The sequence below is a fragment of the Sus scrofa genome, chromosome 13 (genome assembly GCF_000003025.6).
Source record: "Sus scrofa isolate TJ Tabasco breed Duroc chromosome 13, Sscrofa11.1, whole genome shotgun sequence".
In the NCBI taxonomy this organism is placed as follows: Eukaryota; Metazoa; Chordata; class Mammalia; order Artiodactyla; family Suidae; genus Sus; species Sus scrofa.
The window spans coordinates 46,963,644-46,991,117 of record NC_010455.5 but is presented as its reverse complement, the minus strand read 5'-3'; the positions used below and the strand labels follow the sequence as shown (position 1 = coordinate 46,991,117).

Sequence of the window (27,474 nt, the reverse complement as noted above, 5' to 3'; positions counted from 1 at the left end):
AATACATTTTACATCATTTCCTCTAAGAAGGATGGGTAATAAATAATAAAAAGATACTTCGAAAGAAACAAATGCCATGTGAATGTTCTAGTATCAGAATCCTTCCTGCCACAGAGAAGATAACTTGAGAGCTTTCTATCTCTTGTGCTAATGGCAAGGTCAAGTCATTCCTCTGATACCTTAGTGATAAGGACATAGGATACAAAAATCCCAGGCCGTAAAATGTTCAGCATCTTATTGTAAAAAAATTTACAAGTTCAGGAGTTCCCGTCGTGGCACAGCGGAAACGAATCCAACTAGGAACCATGAGGTTGCAGGTTCAATCCCCGGCCTCACTCAGTGGGTTAAGGATCCGGCATTGCTGTGAGCTGTGGGGTAGGTTGCAGACGCGGCTCGCATCTGTCATTGCTGTGGCTCTGGTGTAAGCCAACAGCAATAGTTCCGATTCAACCCTAATAAAATTCCTTTGTGTGTCCCGCAGATCATCTTTCTCACAGATGTACGGTGGGGCTTCTGTCAAATGGGGGCTCATTTTCAGTTCTCCCTCAACCAATTTGTGCATTAAAAGAGAAAAGGAATAGATGACTTCAGCTTTGATGAATGAAGAGACTTGGTTTGAGGGGCCAGGTGTTCTCTGACCATACACTTCTCCTCCCTGTGTCCTTTTGGATCCAGATGCCTAGGAATGTTAGACTATTTCTCAGTGTGAAATTGTCTACCAGAATTAGGAAATAAACATAAACGAATTTAAAAAGTAAAGCCTGGCTTGAAAAAACTACTTTGATTTTGAAATTAATCACACAATAGGAACATTCCCAAACTTCTTATGAATATGATGGTAATGAAGGAGAAAAAAAGAAATATGTATGTGTTTGTCTGTATATGTTTGGGTAATATGTGTGTATGTACATATACATACACATACATAAGTCTATGGCCAAAAAAATACACATTTGGATTCATGTATGTGTTTGTGTGTCTGTGTATGTATTTTTATCTTGCCATGACCTTATTAGTTTTGGAGCCATCTGAACTATCTGGGTGTTTGTCACTTTGAACACATGGCATTTGCTTAGGTTAGCTGCATTTGGAATCTTTTTGCCTAAGGCTCATCCTTTTAATCCTGACTGTATGCCGGTTGTTCAAAATAGTTGACAGCTGTTGGTAGAGCCCTTGTAACTTTACCATCCAGGGAACTGCCCAGGCTCCCGTGAACTCTGTTTTGGAAAGTTATATGCAGAATTTCTGGCATCACACATTACAGGCAAAATACCGCCTCTCCACTTTAAGCTCAGTTTAAAATAATCCTATAATCGACTTCCTGTTGAATTAAAAAGACGCCCCCTGTCAGGAGATGCCTTGGACATTTGAGAGAGTTGATGGTTAAAATCCTGGGATGTGAAAGCAGGCCTGACTGAGCTTGTAGGCCTCTTTAGTGTCGACTAGCTCTGTGATGTGAGGCGAGCTGTTACTTAACTGCCCAGAAGCTTACTTTGTTTTTCCAGAAGATATGAATACAAATTGCACCTACTTCCCGGGCATTTATTGAAGATTTTTAAAGTAAAATGCATGTAACACTGGTAGTGTGTGGTCAGTGCTGGAGAGCATTTGGTCCAGATAAGCAGTCAGTATATGGAAACCATTTGTTTTTATTTTTTTTTAATACATCTTTAACTGTGCATTTTGACACAACACGCCCAATATCTTGGACCATGTTCTTTGCTTAGTTTTAATCAAGGAACTTGGCCTGCTTGGCGTTTTGCTTACGGGATGAAATGTTTCCTAACCAAATGCCATCTGCCTTCTGCTCCAGCCACATCAACCGGAAGACACAATATGAGAACCCTGTTCTAGAAGCCAAACGGAAGAAGCAGCTGGAACAGCAGCAGCAGCCACAGCAGCAACAGCCGCAGCAGCAGCAGCAGCCAGAAGGTTGGCTTTGCCTTGATGTCTGGGGCTGAGGAGCTCTGGGCACAGCCTGGGCACTGACACCCCCGTGTGGTCAGAACTGGCCTTGAGGATCATGTCCTTTGCGGTGCTGGGGACTTGAAGTCCTGGAAGGGTGGGGAATAATGCAGAGTTCTTGGGAGAGCCCCCGCTGACAACTAAAGCTGGAAGCCCAGTTTAAAAGCCCTTGATCTCCACTTGAACATAGAGAGGGGCTGTCATTAGATGGGAGAACTTGCTGCTGGTGAAAGAATGTTCTTTGTGCAGCACCTGGTGTCTAAATCCAAACCACTTTCAGCACTTTAGGAGGAGGTACTGGGTATGAAACTAACTTTTCATTTTCAGAACATTACATGTAAGAATCAGAAAAGGCTGGTAATTTTCAATGCTTTTAAAAAATTACAAGTTAATTCATTTTCTTTGGGAAATATGAACAGTTTGGAAGTGGAAAGCATTTAAATCTTCCCTGCTGAGTTCTATCCCATTCTCAGCAAGAAACACTGGGCAGAAATTTTCTGGGGTTATACAAATATGCATATTTTAACAAAAGCTAGATCATAATTTGTATGTATTAACATTATATATTTATATATTTACTAGTTTTGTGACCTGTTTTTTCTCACTTAAATATATTTCTTGCACATATTTGAAACATGCGTAATACAGATTTACATTATAATTTTTAATGAGTGCAAAGTATTTCCTTTTATGAATCTCTTCACTTCATTTTGCTGTTTGTTTATTAATAGATACTTAGGTTTTTCCTCATTTTTGCCATCGCATTCTTTAAAAATAATGGACTTAGTACCCCCACCATCCCTGGCCCGAGAACTTTTGCATGCTTTGGGCACACCCCAAAAAAATAAATAAAAGAGAAATAAAAATAGGCATTGGGGCCAGTTTGGCTGGTATATGGTTTGCCAACCACTGCCAAAGACTGTATTTTAGAGAAAGGGTGTATATATGTGTCTGTGTCTGTGTGTGCGAGTGTACTCACCTATTGAAAAGTTCTCCTTTTTGGAGTTCCCGTCGTGGCGCAGCGGAAACAAATGCAACTAGGAACCATGAGGTTTCGGGTTTGATCTCTGGCCTCACTCAATGGGTTAAGGACCTGGCGTTGCCATGAGCTGTGGTGTAGGTTGCAGACGCAGCTCGGATCCCACGTTGCTGTGGCTGTGGTGTAGGCTGGCAGCTGTAGCTCTGATTTGACTCCTAGCCTGGGAACCTCCATAGGCCAAGTGCGGCCCTAAAATGCACACATACACACACAAAAAGAAAAGTTCTTTCTACCTTAATCTCTTTTCTATTTTAAAAAGAAATTATTTTTAAATATTTTTGTAAGTTTGGGAAATGGGAATATACAATAGAAAGATGAGTATAAAATTGACTGTATAGCTTATTTATAGCTTAGTTGAAAAATGACTTTGGGGTAAGTCTCAAGGGTCACTCATCATAGGTTATTTCTGGGCCTCCCAAGTGAGTACCGCTACAGTTGGCACTCAGGAGTTTTGGAAATCGACCCTCTCTGGGTTTGAGAGATGATAGTAGAGAGCACCTTAGCAAAACTGCTGAGACCCAGCTTCACTACCCCATGCAAGCAGGGTTCAGCAGCCCAGCCCAGGTCTCAAATGCATTAGAGAAGTTTCTCCCACATTGGGCCCGCTTTAGTTGACTCCCTTTCTTGATGTTTTTCAGTTGATCTCACTTTGGATTCTCCAGCCCAAGAGCACTGGGGATTTCAGTGGTTGTACCACATTATTTCTATCCTCCAAGGTCTTAGGAGAAGGAGGTAGAAACACTTTCTCTGCCTCCCCCTGACTCCCCCCCGCCACAGGAACCATGATGGATATTCTCAACATGAAGTGGGGTCAGATACCAATTTCTTGCCAACTTTATTGGTTTTATTCTGGTTTTATTGGTTTGGGTAGTTTAATTATTAATTGCTGTGATTAAGAAGAAGGTGCACCCTAAGGAAGTCAACCAGCTATTTGAAGGAAGAATAGTAAACTGTTTCTTCCCTTCCTTGTAGATTGGACAGAAGATCATTCATCGCTTGTGCCTCCTGTTATTCCAAACCACCCCCCAAGCAATCCGGAGCCGGCCAGAGACGCTCCACTTCAGGGTAAAGTGTTTTTATAATTGCATCAAATTTTATTTTATTTTTTAAAGAAACTCTCAGGCCATCCCAAAGAGTTATTCCAAGATAGTTCTTTGTTGTGGAGCTGTCCGGTGTACATTGTGCAATGTTCCCAGCCTCCACCCACTAGGTGCCAATGGAACCCTTCACCTTCTTGTGATTAACAAAAATGTCCCCAGATATTGCTAAATGCCACTAGGGGGCAAAACCATCTTAGAGTTGTGCACCATTGATTAAGAGACCACAGATAGTTAATATTGTATTAAATAAGATACATTGAAAACTCAGCACTAGATATTTCACAATTCCAGTCAACACTTTTGCTTTTGACTAAGACTCTTCTGTAAACCTAAAATGGTTTGATGTTACTGTGTTGTAAATTCTAACCTCCTAGTCTTGCTGCGGTTTTGGCAGTTATGCATGTTTTACAACGTTTCATTGGGTCTCACTTATTTACATTCGTAAATGGTATGAGCCCCCCACAGAGGTTCATTTTTGAAAATTGGAAGCTCTGTAATCTTGCTATTTCTAGGCCTCGTTACTCTTAAGTGATAGAAAAGGTTTGCGGGTTTTGTTGCTCAGTTTTTTTTCCTTTTTCGGCTGCAGCTGTGGCATATGAAAGTTCCCAGGCCAGGAGTTCCCACTGTGGCTCAGTGGAGGCAACTCTGACTGGTATCTATGGGGATGCAGGTTCAGTCCCTGGCCTTGCGTAGTGGGTTAAGGATCTCGAGTTGCCATGAGCTGTGCTTTAGGTCACAGACGCAGCTTGGATCCCACGTTTCGGTAGCTGTGGTGTAGACCAGCAGCTGTAGCTCCAATTCGACCCTAGACTGGCAACTTCCATATGCCATGGGTATGGCCCTAAAAAACAAAAACAAAAAAAAAGAAAGTTCCCAGGCCATGATCAAATTCGAGTCACATCTGTATGCTATGCCACAGCTGCGGCAACTCCAGATCCTTAACCCACTGCTCCAGGCTGGGGGTCAAACCCATGCCACCTCAGAGACAACACCTAATCCTTAACCCTGTGTGCCGCAGCGGGAACTCCTAGATTTTCCTTTTAAATTAAAAACAAAACAAAACAGAACAAGCATGATGTTTCATAGCATTGGTGAGTCTGTGGTACAGAACCATTTAAAAAATATAAAATTTTTCTTCTCTCTACATTTCTAAAGAAATATAATTGTGTTAGATATTAAAAGATAGGTAGGATAACACTTTGCCCTGTCATTCCTCCATTATAATTTTCATAAGAAAAATTGTTTCCCTCTTAGTTAATATTGTTATGAGATTGGTATTAATATCCATCGATGTATAAAAATCTCATACTTTTTAATAGTGATAATGGTTTTAATAAATATAGAACATAGTAGATAATAACATATTGATTAATATAAAAATGATTGTGGCCTACTCTCTTTTATTTTTTTTTTTTAATGTTTTTGGTTTTTTTTAGGGCTGCAACCAAGCATATGGAGGTTCCAGGCTGAGGATCAAATCGGAGCTACAGCTGCCAGCCTGTACCACAGCCATGGCACTGCAGGATCTGAGCCGTGTCTGCAACCTACACCACAGCTCATGGCAACACCGGATCCTTAACCCATTGAGCGAGGCCAGGGATCGAACCCACAACCTCATGGTTACTAGTCAGATTTGTTTCCGTTGCACCACAATAGGAACTCCTCCTCTCTATTTTTTAAACATAAAATCCCTCTGCAGCCTCATGTTGTCTTATTTCCACCTCTCATGGCAGGTTAGCTACTCTAGCTTTTAAGTTCCTTGAACCTCTTTTCAGTTCCTTGAATCAGGGAAACCATGGACCACTTCAGAGCCTTTGCACATGCTGGTCCCTCCTGGCAGCTATCTTTTCCTCCCCACTCTTTGCTTTGCTAACTTCTACTCATCCAAGGTTTTTGCTGGATTCCCCTGTCTTATTTATTCACCCCATCTTACACTTCTCAGTTATAGAATTTAGCAGTTTATAATTAGGGTTCATTTGTGCTTAATTATTTAACAACTGTTTTCCTCTTTAGACTTTAGATCCATAGAAGTAGGAGGCTTTTTTTTTTTTTTTTTTATCACTGTGGGATACCCTGAACTAAGCTAAAATTTATTATTGTGTGAAACAGGGTATGTACATATATGATAACCAGCTTAGCTTCTTTAAAGAATTGTCTTAGAGATTAAATATATTAAAGCTCTAAAGTTTCTGGTTCTGAGTGCCAAATTCTTAGTGCACCAAAGAAGTTAAGAGTCCAAATGGTATTGATCTATATTAGGAACTTTATCTCAGATTCTTCCCCATTTTTAGACCTTTTTTTCTTTTCTTTTCTTTTCTTTTTCCCTGTAGTCCTCTTGGGTCCCATACTGGTTTGGGATTTGGGAGAGGCTCACTGAAGTCTGTGGGAATCAGTCATTACTCTTAAAACCCTTCTATGGTATAGTCTCTGGATTGATGCTTGTCTTTCAAACATAGTCATAATCTTTGGAATATACTCAGTCCCAAACAAACCAGTTTAAATCTATACCCTTTAACTCCAAGCTGTAATTATGAGAAACATTAAATTGGACTTTATCATCATGGCTTACAATTCTGTGTTCCCTGCCTGCTGGTTAAGCCTCCTGGTCTGCCTTCCTGATAGAACTCTAGAAGAAGCTGTACAGCTCACTGGATTAGAAGGTTTGGTATTAATTTTGCTAAGTTCACTGCTCAACTAAACTTTCCTCTGATCAAGAATGCATTTCTCATCCCAGCAAATGGTTGTTTTAGAGAGATTTGCTCTTGGGAAATCTCTCTAGCCTCCAGTTTATGCTGAGAGAGCGATTTTTGCAGCCTTTACCCCACCCACTTCACCACCACCATCTTCAAAATAATGATTTAGAGCTGTGGAGCTCTTTTTATGTACCAGATACCTCCTAAGCACTTTTCCTGTGTTATCTGTCACAGTTCTTCCTTACAACTATCATGTGAATGGTGAAGTTGGTACATCATTACCTCTGCTTATACATCCAACACTCAGGCAGAGAGAGGTTTAGTAACTTGTCCATGGCTGCGCTGCCAGGAAGCAATGGAGCACAGACTTGAACCTTGGTTGTCATTAGGAACAGTTTAACTTCTGGCTCAAAATCCTTTTTTTTTTGTATTTTTAGGGCCACACCCATGGCATATGGAGGTTCCCAGACTAGGGGTCTAATCAGAGCTGTAGCCTCTGGCCTACACCAGAGCCACAGCCACACCAGATCTGAGCCTCATCTGTGACCTATACCACAGCTCATAGCAATGCCAGATCCTTAATCTACTGTGAGAGGCCAGGGATCGAACCTGCATCCTCATGGATCCTAGTCAGATTTGTTTCTGCTGAGCCAGAACGGGAACTCCCTGGCTCAAAATCCTTTTTGTTGTTGTTTTGTCTTTTTGTGGGACATCCCCATTGCATCATCTAAATCTGTGCCAGCCATTTTGGATGCCACTGGCTACATGTTACCATTTACATTCAAATTAATTATAATTCAGAGCTCAAAAAATTCAGTTCCTCAGTTCCTCTAGCCACATTTCAAGGTCTCACGAGCTATGTGTGACTAGTTGCTGCCCTATCAGACAGTGCAGATCTAGAGTATTTTCTGGGTCAAAAAATTCTCTTGGACAACACTGGTCTAGGGTATTCAAACACTAGTACCAAGAAGTGTACCAACTTGGCAGAAAAAGAGTAGATTTGGGGGCCAAGACCCATAAGATTCTGAATCAGTGACTTTGCGGTAGGCTCTAGAAATGAGTACATTTTTGAGAAGCTGCCCAGGTGATTCTCACACATAACCAGATCTTACGACCTGTGACTAGTCATGTCACTCTTAGAAAATTCCATGTGCCACAGGGCTGCAGCAGAGAGCTTCACATTCCACTGCTGTGGGTAGAAAAGCACTTCTCCAAAGCTACATTAACTGATGACCTACCCATACATAAAACGTCATGAAACATGTATCAGTGTAGAACTCTCTGCTCTTCCCTCCCTGGTTAGGCTTTGAAAAAGGAAGTCAGAAGTTCCCATCATGGCACAGTGGAAATGAATCCAACTAGGAACCATGAGGTTGTGGGTATGATCCCTGGCCTTGTTCAGTGGGTTAAGGATCCGGCGTTGCTGTGAGCTGTGGTGTAGGTCACAGATGCAGCTCGGATCTGGTGTTGCTGTGACTATGGTGTGGGCTGCAGCAACAGCTCTGATTAGACCCCTAGCTGGGAACCTCCATATGCCATAGGTGCAGCCCTAAAAAGACAAAAGACAAAAAAAAAAAAAAAAAAAAAAAAAGAAAGTCAGCAGTGCAATTTCATTGTCTTCTTCATGTCTCTTTTAAGCTGAAAACATTGTAATCTCAAACTATGCTAATGGCTTTTAAAAAATACATACAAACTGCCAGACTTTTTTTTTTTTAATATTTTATAACCTTGCCTATGTTTGGTGAAAAACTTAAAAACTTACACACCCAACCACCTCTTTCAGCCTTCTTAAAGACATGTTAAATCTCATTTCTTTGTGCTGTTCATTCATTGTTACATTCATTCAACACAAATATTTTGGAGCACGTAAAATGAAGGGGTTGTATTTTACACCCTGAATATATAAGCCAAAGTCCTCATGGAGTTTCCATTCTAGTGTTGGATATAGGGGCACATGCGGTGCCTTATACAAAGGGGTGGAGTAGAGGGAGATGAGACCAAACACCCTCCCAAGAAGTAAGATGTATAGTATGTGAGATGGTGATGAATGCTAAGGACAAAAATAAAGTAGGTAAAAGGGATGGTGAATGTTGAAAAAGGTATTGCAGTTTATAGTAGGTGGACAGACAAAGTCTCCTTGAGAAGGTGACAGCTATTGATGTCTTTGCCTTAGTGAAATGTATTTCCCTTCAAGCCCTCTTCAGTAGCCTCAGCCTCAAGAATGTCAGCTATTCACATACCCCCCAAAGTAAAATTTGGGGGTTATCTCAGTGGTCCCCAGTTTTCCATCTGGTAGTTGCCATGGCAACTGTCCCCCCACAAGCCCTAACTGCACAGTCCTGATGCTTTGGCAGATGACTTCACAGGCTGAATCCTGCAAGGTGTTGCTTTTCTTTAGTCATGGTGACAGAGCTGTAGTCTGTCATGCTTCTAGCCGCCTCAGGACTGCACTAGAGAAGAGGAGGTTAGTGAGCAGACCTATGACTCTAGGCAATTTATAAGAACCTTTTTCAGAGCCAAAAACTTTTGAAATGTACAATTAAAATTGTACATGTGCCCAGAAACCTTTTTTAAAAAGACGTTTTAGATATAGCTAACCAAAAATAACTTTCCTTCCTCAGTGCCAGCTTCCTGGTGCAGGGGTAGGTGGAAACTTTTTCTCTCTCTTTTTTCTTTTTTCATTAACATTTTTCCTAAATTTTTTATTATGGTTGATTTACAATGTTCTATCAATTTCTGCTGTACAGCAAAGTAACCCAGCAAAGAACCTGGATTACTTTTTTTTTTTTTTCCACATTATCCTCCATCGTGTTCCATCAGAAGTGATAGTTCCTTGGGCTATACAACAGAATCTCATTGCTTATCCGTTTTTGATGGAAAAGAAATAGGGCAGATGGAAAAGATGTGGCAAAGGCAAGAGAGAGGAAGTATAATTTGGAGAGTTGAAAGAGTCTGAGCATGTGAGCATAGAATGATGTTCACTACCTGGGTTAATCAGAGAAATTCCAGTGGAGTTTCTCAATTACATAGAAACCCAAAATAAAGTTTTTGTCTTCTGTGCAAAATGTTATTTGTGAATGCTACCAAGAATTGCCAATACAATCTTAGGTTAGCACGTTTGGAAAATATTTTGCTATATAGCTATTACTTTATTTTAAATGAGACAACTGAATTCTGGAGCTCTTTCATTCTTATTTGTAACTGTTTCCTTTTGTTTGTTTTTTGTTTTTCCTTTTTCTTAAATATCGTAAACCATATGCCCTACACTTTTTTAAACCATAAATTTTAGCAGTTGATGGAGTTCCCGTCGTGGCGCAGTGGTTAACGAATCCGACTAGGAACCATGAGGTTGGGGTTCGTCCCTGCCCTTGCTCAGTGGGTTAACGATCCGGCGTTGCTGTGAGCTGTGGTGTAGGTTGCAGACGCGGCTCGGATCCTGCGTTGCTGTGGCTCTGGCGTAGGCTGGCAGCTACAGCTCCGATTGGACCCCTAGCCTGGGAACCTCCATATGCCGCGGGAGCGGCCCAAGAAAAGGCAAGAAAAGACAAAAAAAAAAAAAAAATTTAGCAGTTGACATATCTAGACGATTTCATAAATTTATAAAAGATCAAATGAAAAGAAAAAAGTTGAATTTAGAATTCAATTCAAAGTTGAATTTAGAATTCAATTTAGATGACTAATTTTTAAAATAATCATTCTCCATTTTTATTGAGTTATTCTTTGTGACCATACTGTTTTCTAGTATTATCTGTTTATTTTCAGAATGAGTTTTCTGTTTAATTGAGAGTTTTTTCTTAGATGCTTCTATAAATGGAATCCAAGACCAAGGCCACATATTGGAAGCCATACTGGAAAATATAAACTATAACAAAACAAAAGATGCAAAGCAAAGATCCGTGCCATTTCCTCTGAAGAACCTCATGGCAGCCCAAATGCTTTTCAACTACAGGAAACAAAACCAAGTAGTGGTGTCAGATGAAGGACACCAATGCTGTCCTTCTCTTACATTTTCTTTTGGATCTTTTTGCTGACAAACTGTATACTTTAGCCCCTTCCTTAAACAAAGGAGCCTAGGAACGCCCTAGTACTGAAATCCAGAGAGGACTCTGTTAGGACACCTTTATGCCCAAATGCCTCAGCGCAGGAGCCTGGGGAGTGATCTGGAAATTGTATCATTTCTTATTTGATTCATCTTTTCACTCACGTTGGCATTCTTCATGCATTTCTTGTTTTAATCCAGGCAAACCCTTTTTTACCCGGAACCCTTCAGAGTTGAAAGGCAAATTCATTCACACAAAGCTGCGGAAAAGCAGTCGTGGCTTTGGCTTCACGGTCGTTGGTGGGGATGAACCTGATGAGTTTCTGCAGATCAAGAGCTTGGTCCTGGATGGTCCTGCCGCGTTGGACGGCAAGATGGAAACAGGTAGGAGGCACCACTTGGTCCTGTGTGCTTAAGACCAGAGGTTGCCACGATTTCACAAGTTTGTAATTGTCCTTGAGAAACTTGGTGAATGAGCAGGGTTCTTCCACTACATAAATGTGTTCCCTGGTACAGATGAAAAACTTTGAATCCCTTTCAAAATTTCCCATTTGGGGGAACTCTTAGGTTGCTGGTGAGTACAGTAAAGCAGCAATTTACTAAAAATGTAGCTCTATTTGAATAAATGAATTCTAAACTTGGTCTTCTGCAATGAAAATTTGTTTTAGAAGAAAGCTCCAGTGTTCTTTCAGTGATCATTATACTCTTATTAGCAGGGAAGACACTAGCTGCTCTAAGAGGGCCTTATTAGCATAAAATAAGTAAGAGAAGCAGTCTCTTTGTGCTTTACGGTACCACCCCCAAATCCAGTTTCTGTTCAGCCTCCTATTAGTAGGATTTTATAGTATAAAATGGATGTAACTTTTCTGGGCACTGTTTTTTTTAACCCCCTACTCTTTTGCAGGAGATGTAATTGTCAGTGTCAATGACACCTGTGTTTTGGGACACACACATGCACAAGTTGTGAAAATCTTCCAGTCCATTCCCATCGGTGCCAGCGTGGACCTTGAACTCTGCCGAGGTTATCCATTGCCTTTTGACCCAGATGACCCCAACACAAGTTTGGTGACTTCTGTGGCCATTTTGGATAAAGAACCAATCATTGTGAATGGGCAGGAGACCTATGATTCACCAGCTAGTCACAGTAGTAAAACAGGCAAAGTCAATGGCATGAAGGATGCCAGGCCAAGCAGCCCAGCAGATGTGGCTTCAAACGGTTCCCATGGTTACCCCAATGACACCGTCTCTTTGGCTTCTTCCATAGCCACTCAGCCAGAACTCATAACTGTTCACATAGTCAAAGGGCCAATGGGCTTTGGTTTTACTATCGCGGACAGCCCTGGAGGCGGTGGCCAAAGAGTGAAACAAATTGTTGACAGTCCGAGGTGCCGGGGCCTGAAAGAAGGGGATCTTATAGTGGAAGTTAATAAGAAGAATGTGCAGGCTCTGACTCACAATCAAGTTGTGGATATGCTCATCGAATGTCCAAAGGGAAGTGAGGTCACACTACTGGTGCAGCGAGGAGGTACGTAGATTTATTTTCTTTCTTTCTTTCTTTTTTTTTTTAAACCCAAATCCATTGTTTAACTTTCTGGTTACCAGGTAGTTATGTGGGGCTTTCTAAATTTCTATTCCTTGAAGATCATTTTTATTTAAATATTGGGAAATGCACTCAATATGCCTTCTGATTACTCCAAATGCTAGCCTCTTTAGAATAAAGGTTGTGTTCATTCATTGTGTGTTTGTACAAAGGGACATGTCTAGTTAGAGCAAAAGCTTTGCATGTAAGTCAGATTGTGCCTTTTATAAACCATTAAAATTTGAAAACTTTTGTCCCTGAAGTCTCCTGAAACTGGCCTTTACAGCATGCTTGCAAAATGTGGTTCTGGGCCACTCTTCTCACCTCATCTGGGAGTCCTCTCCTCTCCTCACTGTGCTTGGCCACCTGTGTTTCTGTGTTGCTTTCCATGCTCCAAGCCCTTTCTGTCTCATTGCTTTTGTGCTTTCTGTTCCTGCTGCTTGGAATACTCTTTTCCCAGCTCTTCACTTGGCAGGTTCCATCTCATTCGAGGCTCCTCCTGATAGAAGGTTTCTCTGACTAGTTAGCTAAGGTAGCCCCCAGCACCCCCATGTCATCTTTACTGCATCACTCCATTTCTTCATAGCTTTTACCACCATCGTTATTATCATAGGTCATTGTTTGTATTTTTCCTTTTTTGTGGTTGTCATTGCTCTGCCTTTTTCATTAGAATGTAAGATCCATAAAGCCAGGGCCCACGTCTACATATTGACAGCTGTATCCCCTGGCATTTAATGCAGTACCTGACTCCTGCTAGGTGTTCATTAATAAATAGGGAATGAATGAGTGAATGGGTATGTGATTACTTATACTTGGCAGGAATAACAGCTCTACCAATCATATTAAAAACACCTCCACATAATGAAGTAATTAAGGATCTCAGAGATCTTGAGACAGTTGGCTTTCTTCTTTCCCCTGCCGGCACCCCCATCCCCACCTTACCAAAGGTCCCATGACCTCACATAGAGAAATATTGTCCATGTGTTGAAATGTCTTGCTCCTGGGTCTGTATTAGGCACTAATCGTAATTGATCAACTCACACAAGGGGCCTGAGATTGGTCATTCTCCTAATCCTTCCCAACATGATGTGTTTCACACACATTGTATCCTGACTCTCTGAAAAGAACCAGACTTTTATTTCCTCTTGATTTGGTTTCATTACAACAGAGAAGTTCTTTTATGTCATGGAGGCCATGTTCTCAGGCTCTCCTGAAGCTGTGTGGTGGAAGTGGTGATTGAGGTTGTTGGAAGGAAATCCAACATTCAGAACTGTATGAATCAGTATGCTCATTCCATCCTTCTTGCTTAGGCATAAAAGACATTCGTAGATGTTATTTGTTTTTTTAAGTTATTTCTACCAATAAAATTTTGAAGTCTTTTCATGTACCCAGATCACTTGACTGCACAGATAATTGTCTTTAGACAGTGACCAAGATATAGTGTGAATGAGGAGGGAAAAAAAACAAAGAAAAGAAAAAAATGGGAGTTCCCTTCGTGGTTCATCAGTTAATGATCCCAACTAGGATACATGAGGATGAGGGTTTAATCCCTGGCCTTGCTCAGTGGGTTAAGGATCTGGCATTGCCATGAGCTGTGGTGTAGGTCACAGATGAGGCTCAGATCCCAGCATTGCTGTAGGCCAGCAGCTATAGCTCCAATTCAACCCCTAGCCTGGGAACTTTCATATGCCACCAGTGTGGCCCTAAAAAAAACAAAAAAACAAAAAAAAACAAAAAAACAGAGGAGGAAGAGGTGGAGGGGGGCGGGGATGGTGTTACCTGGCACTTACAGACAAGTTAGCAGTATACAAAGCACTTTTAAACCTACATAAGTTCTCTCATGTCATTTTTACCACGTCCCTGAAAGATAGGAAGGTACCAGCCAACAGTAGGATTGAGAAATTCAACTGGATTCTTTGGTTTCCAGTCCAGTGCTCTGCCCTACTTAACTCTGAGGACCACTGAGTTTTGCATAATGCTAATGTCAGTGGCCTGAAACTTGGAAACTTTTACATGGTTTTTGGTACATCAGGGCATCTCTCTTTCACTCACTACTCATTGGATGTCACCAATCACCCTGCTCTCCTTCTTCATTTATTTGCTCCCTTATTTCTTTTGGCACTGTGTTCAGTTTTTCTTTTCCATTCATTTCACTTCTAAGGGGAGCAAAAAATAAAGTCTCATTATAATCTACAAACTTGAAAAGGTTACTGGAACCATATTGTAATGAATTTGCCCAAATGAGCAAACAACTCATTATAAAAACATACCCTTTGTGGTGCAGTGGTTAAGTATCTGGCGTTGTCACTGCAGTGGCCTTGGTCACTGCTTTGGCACAGGTTCGAGCCCTGGCCCAGAAACTTCCACGTGCCATGCCCCCCACCCCAAATACCCCTTGATTACAAATATGTTTATATTCTCCCTTCTTAATTACTAAGATCTTCTTTTGGTTAATGCCATATTATAATATTAAATTAGTAAGGGAAGATCCAGAATATATTGGCACATTAGTCAACATCTACATAGTTTATTCTGGAACTTGAGTAATTTAAAGTCACTGTAACATCAGCAGTCTTTAGAATACTCCATATGCCTTGTGTTTGATTTATGTATAAGATAGAAAGTTTGTATGTCTGCATTTGGCAGGCTACCACTAGCTACTATTAATCTTTCTAGAAAACATATATTTGTTTCTGCCATATATCAGCTATTTGAATCAGAGCTGGCACTTTAATCCTTTCTCCTGTATGATGGGGGTGTAAATGAGAAGGTTTGATGATCAACCAAGATAGCAGCTAGGTTAAATGAGGAAGTAAATGGCCACTTCACTGATTCTTTCTAATAAATCTCATTTCTGTCATGACTCCTGGTAAGCAGATTGATAAGCTCGTTACATCCACACTGTTCTTGATTCTCAAGAATTCAAAACTCAAGGATGGGGCTTTCTAAGCTTTAAAGAACTTATCTTTTGGGGGCAGAACTTAGCCACGTCTGTATTTTGGTTTTGACTCTTAATCTCCCAAGCTCATTTTTGATACTCTTGTCTAGATCAGGTGCATTTTGGCTTTTAACCGTCTTTTCTTATCTTCCTCCCACGCACAGAGAGATAAGCAGAGGTTGAAATATCCTTTGGAAGTTTTTGGAGACAGTCTCCTAGGTCAGGCTTGGGGTTGCTGTGGGTTCCACATGCCCTGACAGCTGGGACCATTACTGATTTGTTGACCAGTCTCCACTCTGTAAACTTGTCCCTGCCTGCTGATGTCACTCAAGTTCTTTAAAGGACAGCACCTTCCTCTTGTGCCTAGCTCCCCAGCTTCCCAAGGCAAGTCTGTTCCTCCTTCTCCCTCTGCTGTCCAGTCAGGAGAATGCCTTTTATTTTTCTTAATTTTTTTACATAGCATTTGCCATTCAGACACCTGTCACCTGCCACCAGTGTGAATATAGAGGCTTTTTTAGCTGTTTGGAACATCATGCTAGAAGGTGATTTCTCCTTTTTTGAATAGTTTTTCTTCTTTTTAATTTATGAAAGATGTGGAATTTGTTCCATGAAAATTTTGTATTTTAAAAAAAGAGATTATATGTGGCATAACTATCTGTGCTCCTCTGTACAAAATATTTTGTGTATTTGGCTAATGTATACCTCTTCAGAATTGGAACACTCTTGATCTGATTTGGGGTTGAGTCAGAATACTCTGTTTTAAGAATATTTGGTCAATACAATTTTTTTTTCCTACTGTACAGCATGGTGACCCAGTTTAAAAAAAATAATAATAAAAGTTTAGACAATGATAAAAAAAGAATATTTGGAATACTTTATAAAATTGGAGAATGTAGGTTTTATTTTGAAGAAGAGGCGTATTGAAGAAAAAGCTGATCTGAGGCTTTCAGGAGCCCACCTCCAGTTTATACTCTACCCACAGCCCCTCTATACTTCTTACTAGGTTATGACTCCCACCCTGGAGCATATTTTTGTGTCCAAAAAAATGATATTTTGAACTAGATCATCTTTAAGGTGACCCCTTCTAGCTCTAATTTTATGCCCAGAATGACCTCATTGATGTCTAGAGGAAAGACCGCAGGATTCTAGAGTCAGACAATACAAGATTAAATTCCAGTTTTGGCTTTTACTTCCTTTGTGACCCTAGGTAAGTGTCATGGGAAAATGGGAGTCATTCTACTCATTTGCATGTGTATGATATAGATGAAATAAGTTGATGAGCATTTATGCCAGTTCCTGACCTAGAAGCAGTCACATGATAAATCAGTATATTTCATTGATAGCACCTGGCATCAGAAGTCCCTGGGTGTGTTGGCTTTTTATTTATTTATTTATTTTTTTAAAAAGAGAACTTTAGCCTGCACCTGTAGCTTAATCTCAGAGTACGATGCCCGGGGCACCTGTATATTTTTAGAAGCTCCTAATACTAGTTGCAATTCTGATGTAAAACCAGAATTGTAAGCAATATCAGGCTCATGGTCCCTTCTTCTTTTGCTTCTGGGACATATAACTTGGGGACCAAATAAGTTTGTAAAAGTAAACAGTGTTTTCATTCCTAAGTGATATTCTTTTAAACTCTGCTTTATAAGCAACAGATTCTCTGTCTTCCATAAGGTCCATTTCACTCCTGAGTTTGACATTTTTCTGTGTCAGAGGAGGATAGAAGGGAGGTCTGGGTCTCCAGAATGCTTCTTTGGAGCATAGCCTTCCTGTGGCTTTTGGTGATCATAGCAGAATTAGAAGTGATGTTTTATATATTGAGTAAGACATTAAGTAATTTTATATCTGAATATAAAGTAATGAAATGTTAGGGTTCCTAGAGGGCAGCGCTGTATCCATTTTATGCTTTTGTATCCCTGGCTCATCCTGGGGAACCCTCATGTGGTCTTAGTATATACTAGCTGGATAAATTAAACTTGGTCCACAAATCACATTGGAAAATTAATTATATAGCTTCACGGTCACCCTTCATATCTTCAGAAAGATAAACAAGATGTTAAAAGGCAAAAACTACATCTGAAAATGGTGCTAGGGATGGTAACGGTAATGTTACAGCTATCATTGATTACTGACTATGCACCAGGATTGTTATCATGGTACAAGACACACACACACCACACACACGGAAATAAAACCTCCCAACCCACCCTAACATCCTCCCATGTTAGAACCACCATACTTTTGTGGTGTGATTCTGAATAGGACCTTCTGGGAAATGAAGGCAGTGATTAGTGGAGAGAAAAAAAGTAAGAACTGCTTTTGTTTTAGGTGTCGATGCTCTACAGCTAAATTTGTGTAGTATTATGCAAAAGGGCAATTTCTGGGAAAGCATGTATAAGACTCCTCCTTGCTTAAAGCATTGTCATAAAAACACTAAATACTTCTACAGTGTGTCAGGCATGGTTGGTTCTAAAAATTTCTCATATCGGAATTCAGAAGCCCTCTGAGGGGACTAAAACCTTACCTCCATTTTAGAGGAGAGGATGCTCAGAGAGGCTCAGTGATTCATGGAGCGTCACACAGCTCATTAGTGACAAGTTAGGATGTGAACTGAGGAATTACAGTTCCAGAGACTGATTGCTTAACCACTCTGCTAAGCAGCCTTCTGCCTTGTAGACAAGAAGCTCCAATACTATAACTGTTATGGAGTACATCTTATACATAAAGGAATGAATAAGATCTGAAGTCCTTGGCAAATTAATGCCACTTAATTTTCATCCACATTTACTGATGTTTAGTTCATTAAATAGTCATCGACCCACATATCAAAAGCAATGTCTAATCCCATCATCTAAGCACATGATTAGCACGAGCTCTTCTTTGTGTGTGTTTTTCCCCTTCTGAAACAATGCAAAACCATCATAATTAGAACTGCAGTGAGCTGTGCTGGAGAGGTAAACCCAGCGATCAGGCGCCTGTCTTCCTTCTGCCTTCTGGTCATCGACTGGAGAATGAATTGCAAAATGCACCATTTAAGTGTCTGACCGCCAGAATCTCTCAAATTGAGCTGCAGGGTTCTGAAAGGAGAATTCAGGTTGCTGGCAGTGATAGTGGTGGAGTTCTGTGTATTCACATCCTCACTTCCCCATCTTCATCCTCCCCATCCTTCCCCATCCTCCCCCACCCTCCTCTCCCTCCGTCTTCCTCTCATCTCTCCCCTGGCCTCTGCCATCCATCATGTGGCACCTGACCTTGCCATGTGGCCTTGCATCAGGTCCCGGTGCCTCCTCCAGTCCATTCTCCAGAGAGAGTGATTTAAAGTCAATTGGATCAAGTCACTGCTCCTGTCAGGATGGCGTCCCATCATTCAGAGTTAACTCCGAAGTCCTGTGTCAGGACCTTGCACTTCTTCTATCTGTGTATTTCCTCTCAGAGAGCCACAGGGCTCTCACTCCTGTCCTGCAGGCTTCTGCTCAAAAGTCCTTTTCTCCGAGAAGGCTGCTCTGACCACTCCAAGAAATGAAAACAGCATCCATTGCTATCACTTCTGCTCCATCCTTCTCCCTCAGGCCACGGACCCTTCCTTGTGGTCTCTGTGGGAGCAGGGACTGAGTCTCAATCACTGCTTGATCCCCACTCCCTGAAGTCATGGACATTGTAGATCCTCAGAAAATCATATATATTGAAGGAACAAAATGATTTCATGCCAGACCCTTAGTTTTCACATATGTTCATCCTTTGGAGAATTTTCTGAGCAGAGCACTTCTCTTTAGAGTTGAGGTAATGGGCAGCAGAAGGTAATGGACCAGCTCAAAATCACACAGGGAAAAGATGGCAGAGCCCGGCTTCCAACACAGGTTAGTTGGGCCTGCACAGCCCATGCTCTCTGTCACAGGCTGTTCTAAACAACAAGGAAAAAATTATAAAAATGAACACATATACAAAACAGACCCACAGACATATAGTTACTAAGGGGGAAAGGACTGGGGGATAAATAGGAGATTGAAATTAACAAGTACACACTCCTAGGGAGTTTCCCCTGTGGTTCAGCAGGTTATGAACCTGACTAGTGTCCATGAGCATGGGGGTTCAATCCTTCCTCTGCTTAATGGGTTAAGGATCTGATGTTGCCGTGAGCTGTGCTGTAGGTTGCAGATGCTGCTCACATCCTGAGTTGCTGTGGCTGTGGTGTAGGCCGGCAGCTGCAGCTCCAATTTGACCCCTAGCCTGGAACTTCCATGTGCCATGGGTGCAGCCCTAAAGACACACACACACACACACACACACACACACACACACACAAAGCCAAGTACACACTACTGGAGTTCCTGTTGTGGCTCAGCTGGTTAAGAACGTGACATGGTGTCTTTGAGGATGCAGTTCAATCTCTGATCCCTGGCCCTTGCTCAGTGTTAGGATCCGGCGTTATAGCTGCAGCTCTGATTCAACTCTTAGCCTGGGAAGTTCCATATGCTGCAGGTGTGGCCCTAAATACCACTCTACATAAAATAGATACATCAGCAAGGTCCTACTGTATGGCACAGGGTAGTCTACTCAATATTCTGTATTAACCTATAAGGGAAAAGAATCTGAAAAAGAATAGAAGAATGTGTGTGTGTGTGAAACTGAATTACTTTGCTGTACACTTGAAACTAACACAGCATTGTAAATCAGCTATACTTCGATAAATAAATGAATGAATGGCAATGAAATGCATTGCATGGTGCTGAATCACATAGGTCCAGTTGAGCATGTTTTCTAGCATCTAGTGAAGTTATCACTGGCCACACGTGGCTATCTCATTAAAGTTAAATGCGATGTAAGATTTGGTCCAACTGGCCACATTTCACATGGCTAGTGGCTGCCATATTGGACAGTGCAGTCAGAACATCTCCATCCTACTAGCAAGTGCTGTTGGACAGTGCTGCTCCAGAGATTTTGGTTATTTTGCCCTCAGAATAGTGTGTTGAATATCCTCTACCCTTTCTCTTATTTTTATGCCTTTGAATAGAAGAAAGATATGAAATTGAAGGCAACTTCATGGTTAATGGATTTCTTTTTATACAGATAATAATAATAATGGGTCCTATTTATTAAATTCTTTCCATGTGTAGGGACTGCTTTAAGCTCTTTATATGTGTTAACTGGATGTTACAGGGTCACAAGGAATTGAAACTCAGAGAACATGAAAGACTTGTTAAGTATTAGCACTTGGGGAGATCTGCTGTGTCCCAGTCTTGTGACAGCTTCATTAGCTTTTAACTGGGATTATGTGGCCTCCACCTGGCCAGGAAACACCTCGTCTTTTATACTGGACTGATATTGTTTATGGAGCTTAATTTAAATTATTTTAAATTTAAGTATTTAATTAAAGATACTTTTAAATGTAAAGTATCTTTAATCTAAAAAGAGGAAGAAACTTTAACACAAAAAATTCACTTTAAATTCTTATATATGAAATAATACATAATCTGCCACATCAGCAATGTACAGTTTGTTAGACTTCTATTTAAAAAGGAAGATGTTGGGGAGTTCCAGTCATGGCGCAGTGGAAACAAAGCCAACTAGGAACCATGAGGTTGTGGGTTCGATCCCTGGCCTCACTCAGTGGGTTAAGGATCCAGCGTTGCTGTGAGCTGTGGTGTAGATCGCAGACACCGCTCGGATCCTGTGTTGCTGTGGCTGTGGTGTAGACCAGCGGCTACAGCTCCGATTAGACTCCTAGCCTGAGAACCTCCATATGCCATGGATGCGGCCCTCATAAGACAAAAAAAAAAAATAAAAAAAAAAGGAGATGTGGAGTCCAATGTGATCAGGGTAAGACCAACGTAATCTCTGTGAGGATGCAGGCTTGATCCCTGGCCTCGCTCAGTGGGTTAAGGATCCAGCATTGCTGCGAGTTGCAGCATAAGTTGTAGTTGCAGCTCTCCAATCTGGTGTTGTTCTAGCTGTGGTGTAGGCTGGCAGCTGCAGCTCTGATTTGACCCCTAGACTGGGAACTTCCATATGCTGCAATATGTTGAAGATTTCTTGGTGTATTTATCTGATTCAGTATCTCAAAGTAATTAACCTCCCTGCTTACCTGTGGTGCATAGTTTTTCTAGTAATTTTGCAAGTGGAGTCCTCTTGTCAAATCCAGTGTGCTGCTAAATCTTCCCAGCTGTTTAAAGTTGTTTAAGTTAAAATTAGCAAACTTCCCATCACTTGCATGGTGCTAAACAGGCTGCTACTCGTATTTGCTACTAAGCAATCATCTGACCTTTATTTTTAATACAGTTTTAAGTTATTTTGGTTTACTGCTACGGTTGACAGTTACCAAGGATTTTACTTGGGAATTCTTTGTAGGTTGGTAGGTCACATTTATATATATAGGAAGAGGTGAGATAAGTATAAAAACGTCTCTAGTTCTTTCATCATATAGTTGATTAAAATTACTCCCTATTTTCAGCATCTTAATATAAGGAACTCTGATTTTTGGCCCTAGTTTTTTGTTTTTGTTTTTGTTTTTGTTTTTTGCTTTTCAGGGCCATGCCCATAGCACATGGAGGTTCGCAGGCTAGGGGTCAAATAGGAGCTATAGCTGCCAGCCTATACCACAGCCACAGCAACTTGGGATCTGAGCCAGGTCTTTGACCTGCACCACAGCTCACAGCAATGTCGGATTCTTAACCCACTAAGCAAAGCCAAGGATTGAACCCACATCCTCATGGATACTAGTCAGATTCATTTCCTCTGTGCCACACTGGGAACTACTGGTCTTATAATTTTTTAATGGATTTTGGTCCTATAATTTTTAAACCTAAGCAGACCTGACTTACTTGGTCCAACATTTATATGCAGTTTTTGACTTATTGGGTGGTTTGTGTTGTATTCCTTTTGCATTCATAATGCAAAGTGGTCAGCATACCTAAAACTCCTGTTTTGTTTTTTGTTTTTGTTTTTTTCTGTAAAGGAATGTCTCATCCTCTTTTGAAGGTAAACTTAATGCACTTAGTTATTTGCTATTGTGCATTATTTATTATAAATGAATGCGTGATTTATAATTCTCATTAAGGGGTGGTGGTATCCTCTCCCTTTTCTGAAAGAGGGTAGGAATTTCATGCTAGAATTATTGGCATGGCCAGCAGGCTGTAGAGTAATCATTCTGTGTTTCTACTTACAAGGCTGAATTTGAATGTAAGGAGATTTTTGTGTTTTCACTTTTTTTTGTGGGGGGCGGGGGGAGTGGAATCTGTGAACAGTGTGGGCCAGGCTTTGTGGAGCCACTGGGGATGGAATGGAATGATCCACAAAAAAAGAAACGAGTTTGCCCCTGATTTCATGAAGCTTGTGTTCTAGAGGAAGGAGGCAAAGGGCAGAAATAATAAGAGAAACAAGAAAATGTCATCCAGGGAGAAGTGCTATGAAGAAAACAAACCTGAGGACCTGAACGAGAGTGATGGGTTCAGGTGGGAGGTGGGGCCGTGAGGGCTGGATTAGGTGGCGAGTTTTGAGTGACCACAGGGAAAGAAATGGTATTCAAGGAACATGGGACATTTAGTGCAAAGGCTCCAAGAAAGAACCAGAACTAGGGGGCCAGTGTGACTGAAGAAAGTTGAGTATGGGGAGTGGTGATAGGTTTCAGAGACTGGCCACCAGCCTCAAGAAGTCGGATTTTATCTTCATTATGACTTCCAGTTTCAAGCAGTGAAGGGACAAGATGTCACAATTTTAGACAAATCCTCTGGCTTCTGTGTGAAGAACGAATTTTAGAGGAGCTGGTGTGGAAGGGGGAAACTCTGTAGAGCCTTTGTGGTGGTTTGAGAAGAGTATTGGCAGCATGGGCTAGCATGATGGTGGTGAAGATGGGGACTGGGGATGTGTTTGGAGAGTCAACAGGACTTGGTAGGTTGACTGCAGAGTACAGATTGGCACGCTCTTTCTGTGAAGGGCCAGATAATAAATATCTTATCTTCGTGGACCATACGGTCTCTGTCACCAGTCTTCTACCCTGCCCTTGTAGCAGATGCTGTGGAAGCAAATAGCTTGGTTGTGTTCCAGGAACACATTATTTGGTCCTTGGGCTACAGTTTGCCAGCCCCTGCTAAAGAAGGAAAAGGTTAGAGAGGAGCCCCAGAGGACCCCTGGTTTTCTGGCTTGGATAGACAGAGGGGCTTCAATTTGTTGAGGCCAATTTATTGAGATTTGGATACTGAGGTAGGAGTGGGTGGACCTTGAACTCTGGAACCAAGGGCTTCTCAGCCATGTTAAAGGTAAAATGCCCATTCAACATCCAGGTGGAACAGAAACAAAGGCAGTTGCCTGGGGTCTGGGATTCACTGCTGGCAAGGTTAGGGCTGGAGAGAGAAACATGTATAAGCCATTACCTTATACATGCGTTTGCTACATACTACGAGCTAGGACCCATTACTGAGTCCTGAAACCAATGGGTTGGGCTGAACAGTGTTTTTTTTCTCAAACTGAAATAAAATAGAAACAGAATATGTCATAATCAATAAAGATAAGCACATATTCGTGAAACACTGACTTGTATGTGTGCATACACATATGTGATCACATATGAACACATGTATGCATGCATGTGAAGGTATTATAAGGTGTATTTCTTTTGTTTTGGTTTGGTTTTTTTGTTTGTTTTTTTTGGTCTTTTGTTCTTTTTAGGGCCACACCCATGGCATATGGAAGTTCCCAGGCTAGGGATCTAATCAGACCTCTAGCTGCCGGCCTACACCACAACCACAGCAACGCCAGATCGGAGCTGCGTCTGCGACCTACACCTAAAGCTCATGGCAATGCTGGGTCCTTAATCCACTGAGCAAGGCTAGGGATCAAACCCGAAACCTCACGGTTCCTAGTCAGATTCGTTTCCACTGCACCACGACAGAAACCCCCACAGTTTGTAAAGACGCACATGTAGACAGTCTTTAGGGCCATGAGGGTGAATGAAATGACTTAGGGAAAGACTGGAATGAAGAGAAGCCAGGCCTGAACCCTAGGGCACACCACCTTCAAGGGTCAAGCCAAGCAGGAGGGAGGAGTAAAGGAGATAGCGATGGACCAGCCAGCGCAAACAGGAAATGTGGTATTAACAAATCCCAGGGAAGAAATGTCTCGAGATTCCTTCCATGAGGATGGCAGCACAAAGCTGAGGCATGTGAGTGTGGAGACAGTGCCTGCAGCATTGGTCATCTCTGAGAGCAGAGCCCATCATGTGTGCAAATGCAGCAGCCCGAATCAGGGTGGAAGGCAGAAGTAGGATAGAGATTTAAACAAGTTGTTTTCCCTGTAAAATGTAACTGAGAAAAGAAGTACTAGCTAGAGAGGGATATTCAGTCTAGAGAGTTTGGTTTAGTTTTTAAGATGGGAGGTATGACAGCATTCTGGTTGTTGATAGAAACAGCCAATAGACAGAGAAACTGGAGGTGCTGAGAAGAAAGACATCATTGTAGGAGCGAGGGTGCTAAGAAGGGCAAGAGCTCCTATTGTGGCTCAGCGGATTAAGAACTCAACTTAGTCTCCATGAGGATGTGGTTTGATCCCTGGCCTCGCTCATTGGGTTAAGGATCCGGTGTTGCTGCAAGCTGTGGTGTAGGTTGCAGGTGCAGCTGGGATCTGGTGTGGCTGTGGCTGTGGTGTAGGCCTGAACTGCAGCTCTGATTCAACCCCTAGCCTGGAAACCTCTATATGCTACAGGTGCAGTCACAAATAAGAAAAAAGCAAAAAAGAATGAAATAGGATCTAGCATAAGAGAGGAGGAGTTGGCCTTTGGAGCAGTATTTGTAAATTGCAGAAAGTAGAACTAGCTTTGGTGATTCTTTTTTTTCCCCTAAAGTTAAGCTCTTAAAATTTCTGTATATTTGAGGTTTCCTATTGATAGAATCGGTGGACGTTACATTACAGCTCTTCTTTTCTATACCATGTCCTAGTTGTAAATGGGTGATGAGCTTCTTTCCAGTTGACACATTCCTGGTCCAAATCAAGGATGAAGTGCATAGTTTGTACACAGCTCTTGGATACGGGGATAGAAAACAAGCTACTCCTAGTTAGGGAGACAGAACTAACATGTGAACCTTACTCAAAGTCGTCTGAATCTGTGCAGTACAGATTTGGAAAAGAAATGTGTCAGGTAGGATGAGGATAAGGAAGCCTTTTTGATTGGCAGGAGGCTGGAGCAGAGTGTCCCAACCTCTGCTATTGACATTTTGGGCCTAATGATTCTAATTCTTTTTTTTTTTTTTGAGTGAAGATTTCCTTTTTTTTTTTTTTTTTTTTTTTTGTCTTTTTGTCTTTTTGCTATTTCTTGGGCTGCTCCCGCGGCATATGGAGGTTCCCAGGCTAGGGGTCGAATCGGAGCTGCAGCCACCGGTCTACGCCAGAGCCACAGCAACGCAGAATCCGAGCCGTGTCTGCAACCTACACCACAGCTCATGGCAACCTCGGATCGTTAACCCACTAAGCAAGGGCAGGGACCGAACCCTCAACCTCATGGTTCCTAGTTGGATTCATTAACCACTGCGCCACGACGGGAACTCCCAGATTTCCTTTTTTAATTAATTATTATTTTTTTTAGAGTCTAGTTGATTTACAATGTTGTGCCACTTTCTGCTGTACAGCAAAGTGACCTGGTCACACATAAATATACATTCCCTTTCTTTCATTATCATCCATCGTGATGGACCTCATTGCTTATCCTTTCTAAACAGGTAATTCCTTCTTACAGGGGTCCATCCTGTGGGTTGTAGGAGGTGTAACAGCATCCCTGATCATGCCCAGAAGCTTACCTGCCTCCACACCTCCTCCCCCAAATTGTAACAACAAAACATGTCTCCAGACATTGACAAATCACCTCTAGGGGTGTGGTGGGCAAAATTGCCCTCTGCTGAGGAGTTCCCATTGTGTCTCAGTGGAAATGAACCAGACTAGTATCCATGAAGGTGCAGGTGTGATCCCTAGCCTTGCTCAGTGGGTTGAAGTTCCTTCATTGCTGTGAGCTGTGGTGTATGCAGATCAAAGATGCTGGGATCTGGCATTGCAGTGGCTGTGACGTACATAGGCAGCTGCAGCTCCAATTTGATCCCTAGCCTGGGAACTTCCCTATGTTGGAGGTGCGACCCTAAAAAAAAAAAAAAGCCGTATGCTGGCAACTACTACACCAGAGCTTTGACGTATCAGAAGGATTTAGAGTTGTGAATTGGTGGTCCCCGGGCAGTATTTGGCATGACCCACTCATGTATTTTTCAGTCATCTCTTCAAAGAATATTTTAAAATTTGAATGCTTTTAGTTGGCACCAACAATTCCAGTTTGCCACAGGCTGCCATTTCCTTTTGTCTTCCGTCTGGCCTCACACACTCTTGTGCTTTACCTGCCCATTGCCCACAGACAGCTGAGACTGAGACCCAAAGACAGCAGGAGAGGGCTGCATGGACCTGCTCTGAGCTCGTTTTCTAGGAGTTTCTTTTTACCATCATCATTTCCAAATTTCAGGAACTGGCTACTTTTCCTTTCTTTTTTGTTTAATTTCTACTTTTTTTTTTTTTTGAACAGAGAAAGAAGGTATCTTCAGACTATTTCTTGACTTTTAGAGTTTATTTTCTGCCCTTGCTTTATTAGTTCCATATGAAAATTAATTCATTAATTAGTTATCGCCTCCTTTGGATGAAAAGTGTTTGCTCTGAGGAACATTATTGTGATAGCTTTTGCCTTCGCAAATACTAGTTTTGCGACCTCACTTGGGTAAGCTTCTCTTTATGAGAAAAGGTATCTTTCTAGCCTCTCCTCTAGCATTTTACAGTTTCAAACATGTTCAAAACTGTTATCTGAGGCAGCGAGTTGACTTGGTGTAATATTGTCCCACCTTCCTTCATTTTCCTCAGAGTAAATCACACATTCTTTTTTTTTTTTTTTTTTTTTTTTTTTTTTTTTTTTTGTCTTTTTAGGTCTGCACCTGCAGCACATGGAGGTTCCCAGGCTAGGGGTCCAATCGGAGCTACAGCCGCCAGCCTACACCACAGCCACAGCAACATAGGATCCGAGCGGTGTCTGCGACCTACACCACAGCTCACGGCAATGCCGGATCCTTAACCCACTGAGTAATGCCAGGGATCGAACCCGCAACCTCAT

At 41.7% G+C, this 27,474-nt stretch overlaps 1 protein-coding gene across 29 annotated transcripts in view; it reads left to right on the top strand.

The window, feature by feature from the left end:
• MAGI1 (membrane associated guanylate kinase, WW and PDZ domain containing 1) overlaps positions 1-27,474 on the top strand; it is a 671,626-nt gene that overhangs the window by 577,023 nt on the left and 67,129 nt on the right. For all 29 annotated transcript variants that reach the window (XM_021070801.1, XM_021070800.1, XM_021070793.1 and 26 more), the window contains 4 exons: positions 1,814-1,932; positions 3,977-4,069; positions 11,038-11,220; positions 11,741-12,361. In XM_021070801.1, the coding sequence (XP_020926460.1) occupies positions 1,814-1,932; positions 3,977-4,069; positions 11,038-11,220; positions 11,741-12,361 (1,016 nt within the window). The remainder of the gene's footprint in view (positions 1-1,813; positions 1,933-3,976; positions 4,070-11,037; positions 11,221-11,740; positions 12,362-27,474) is intronic.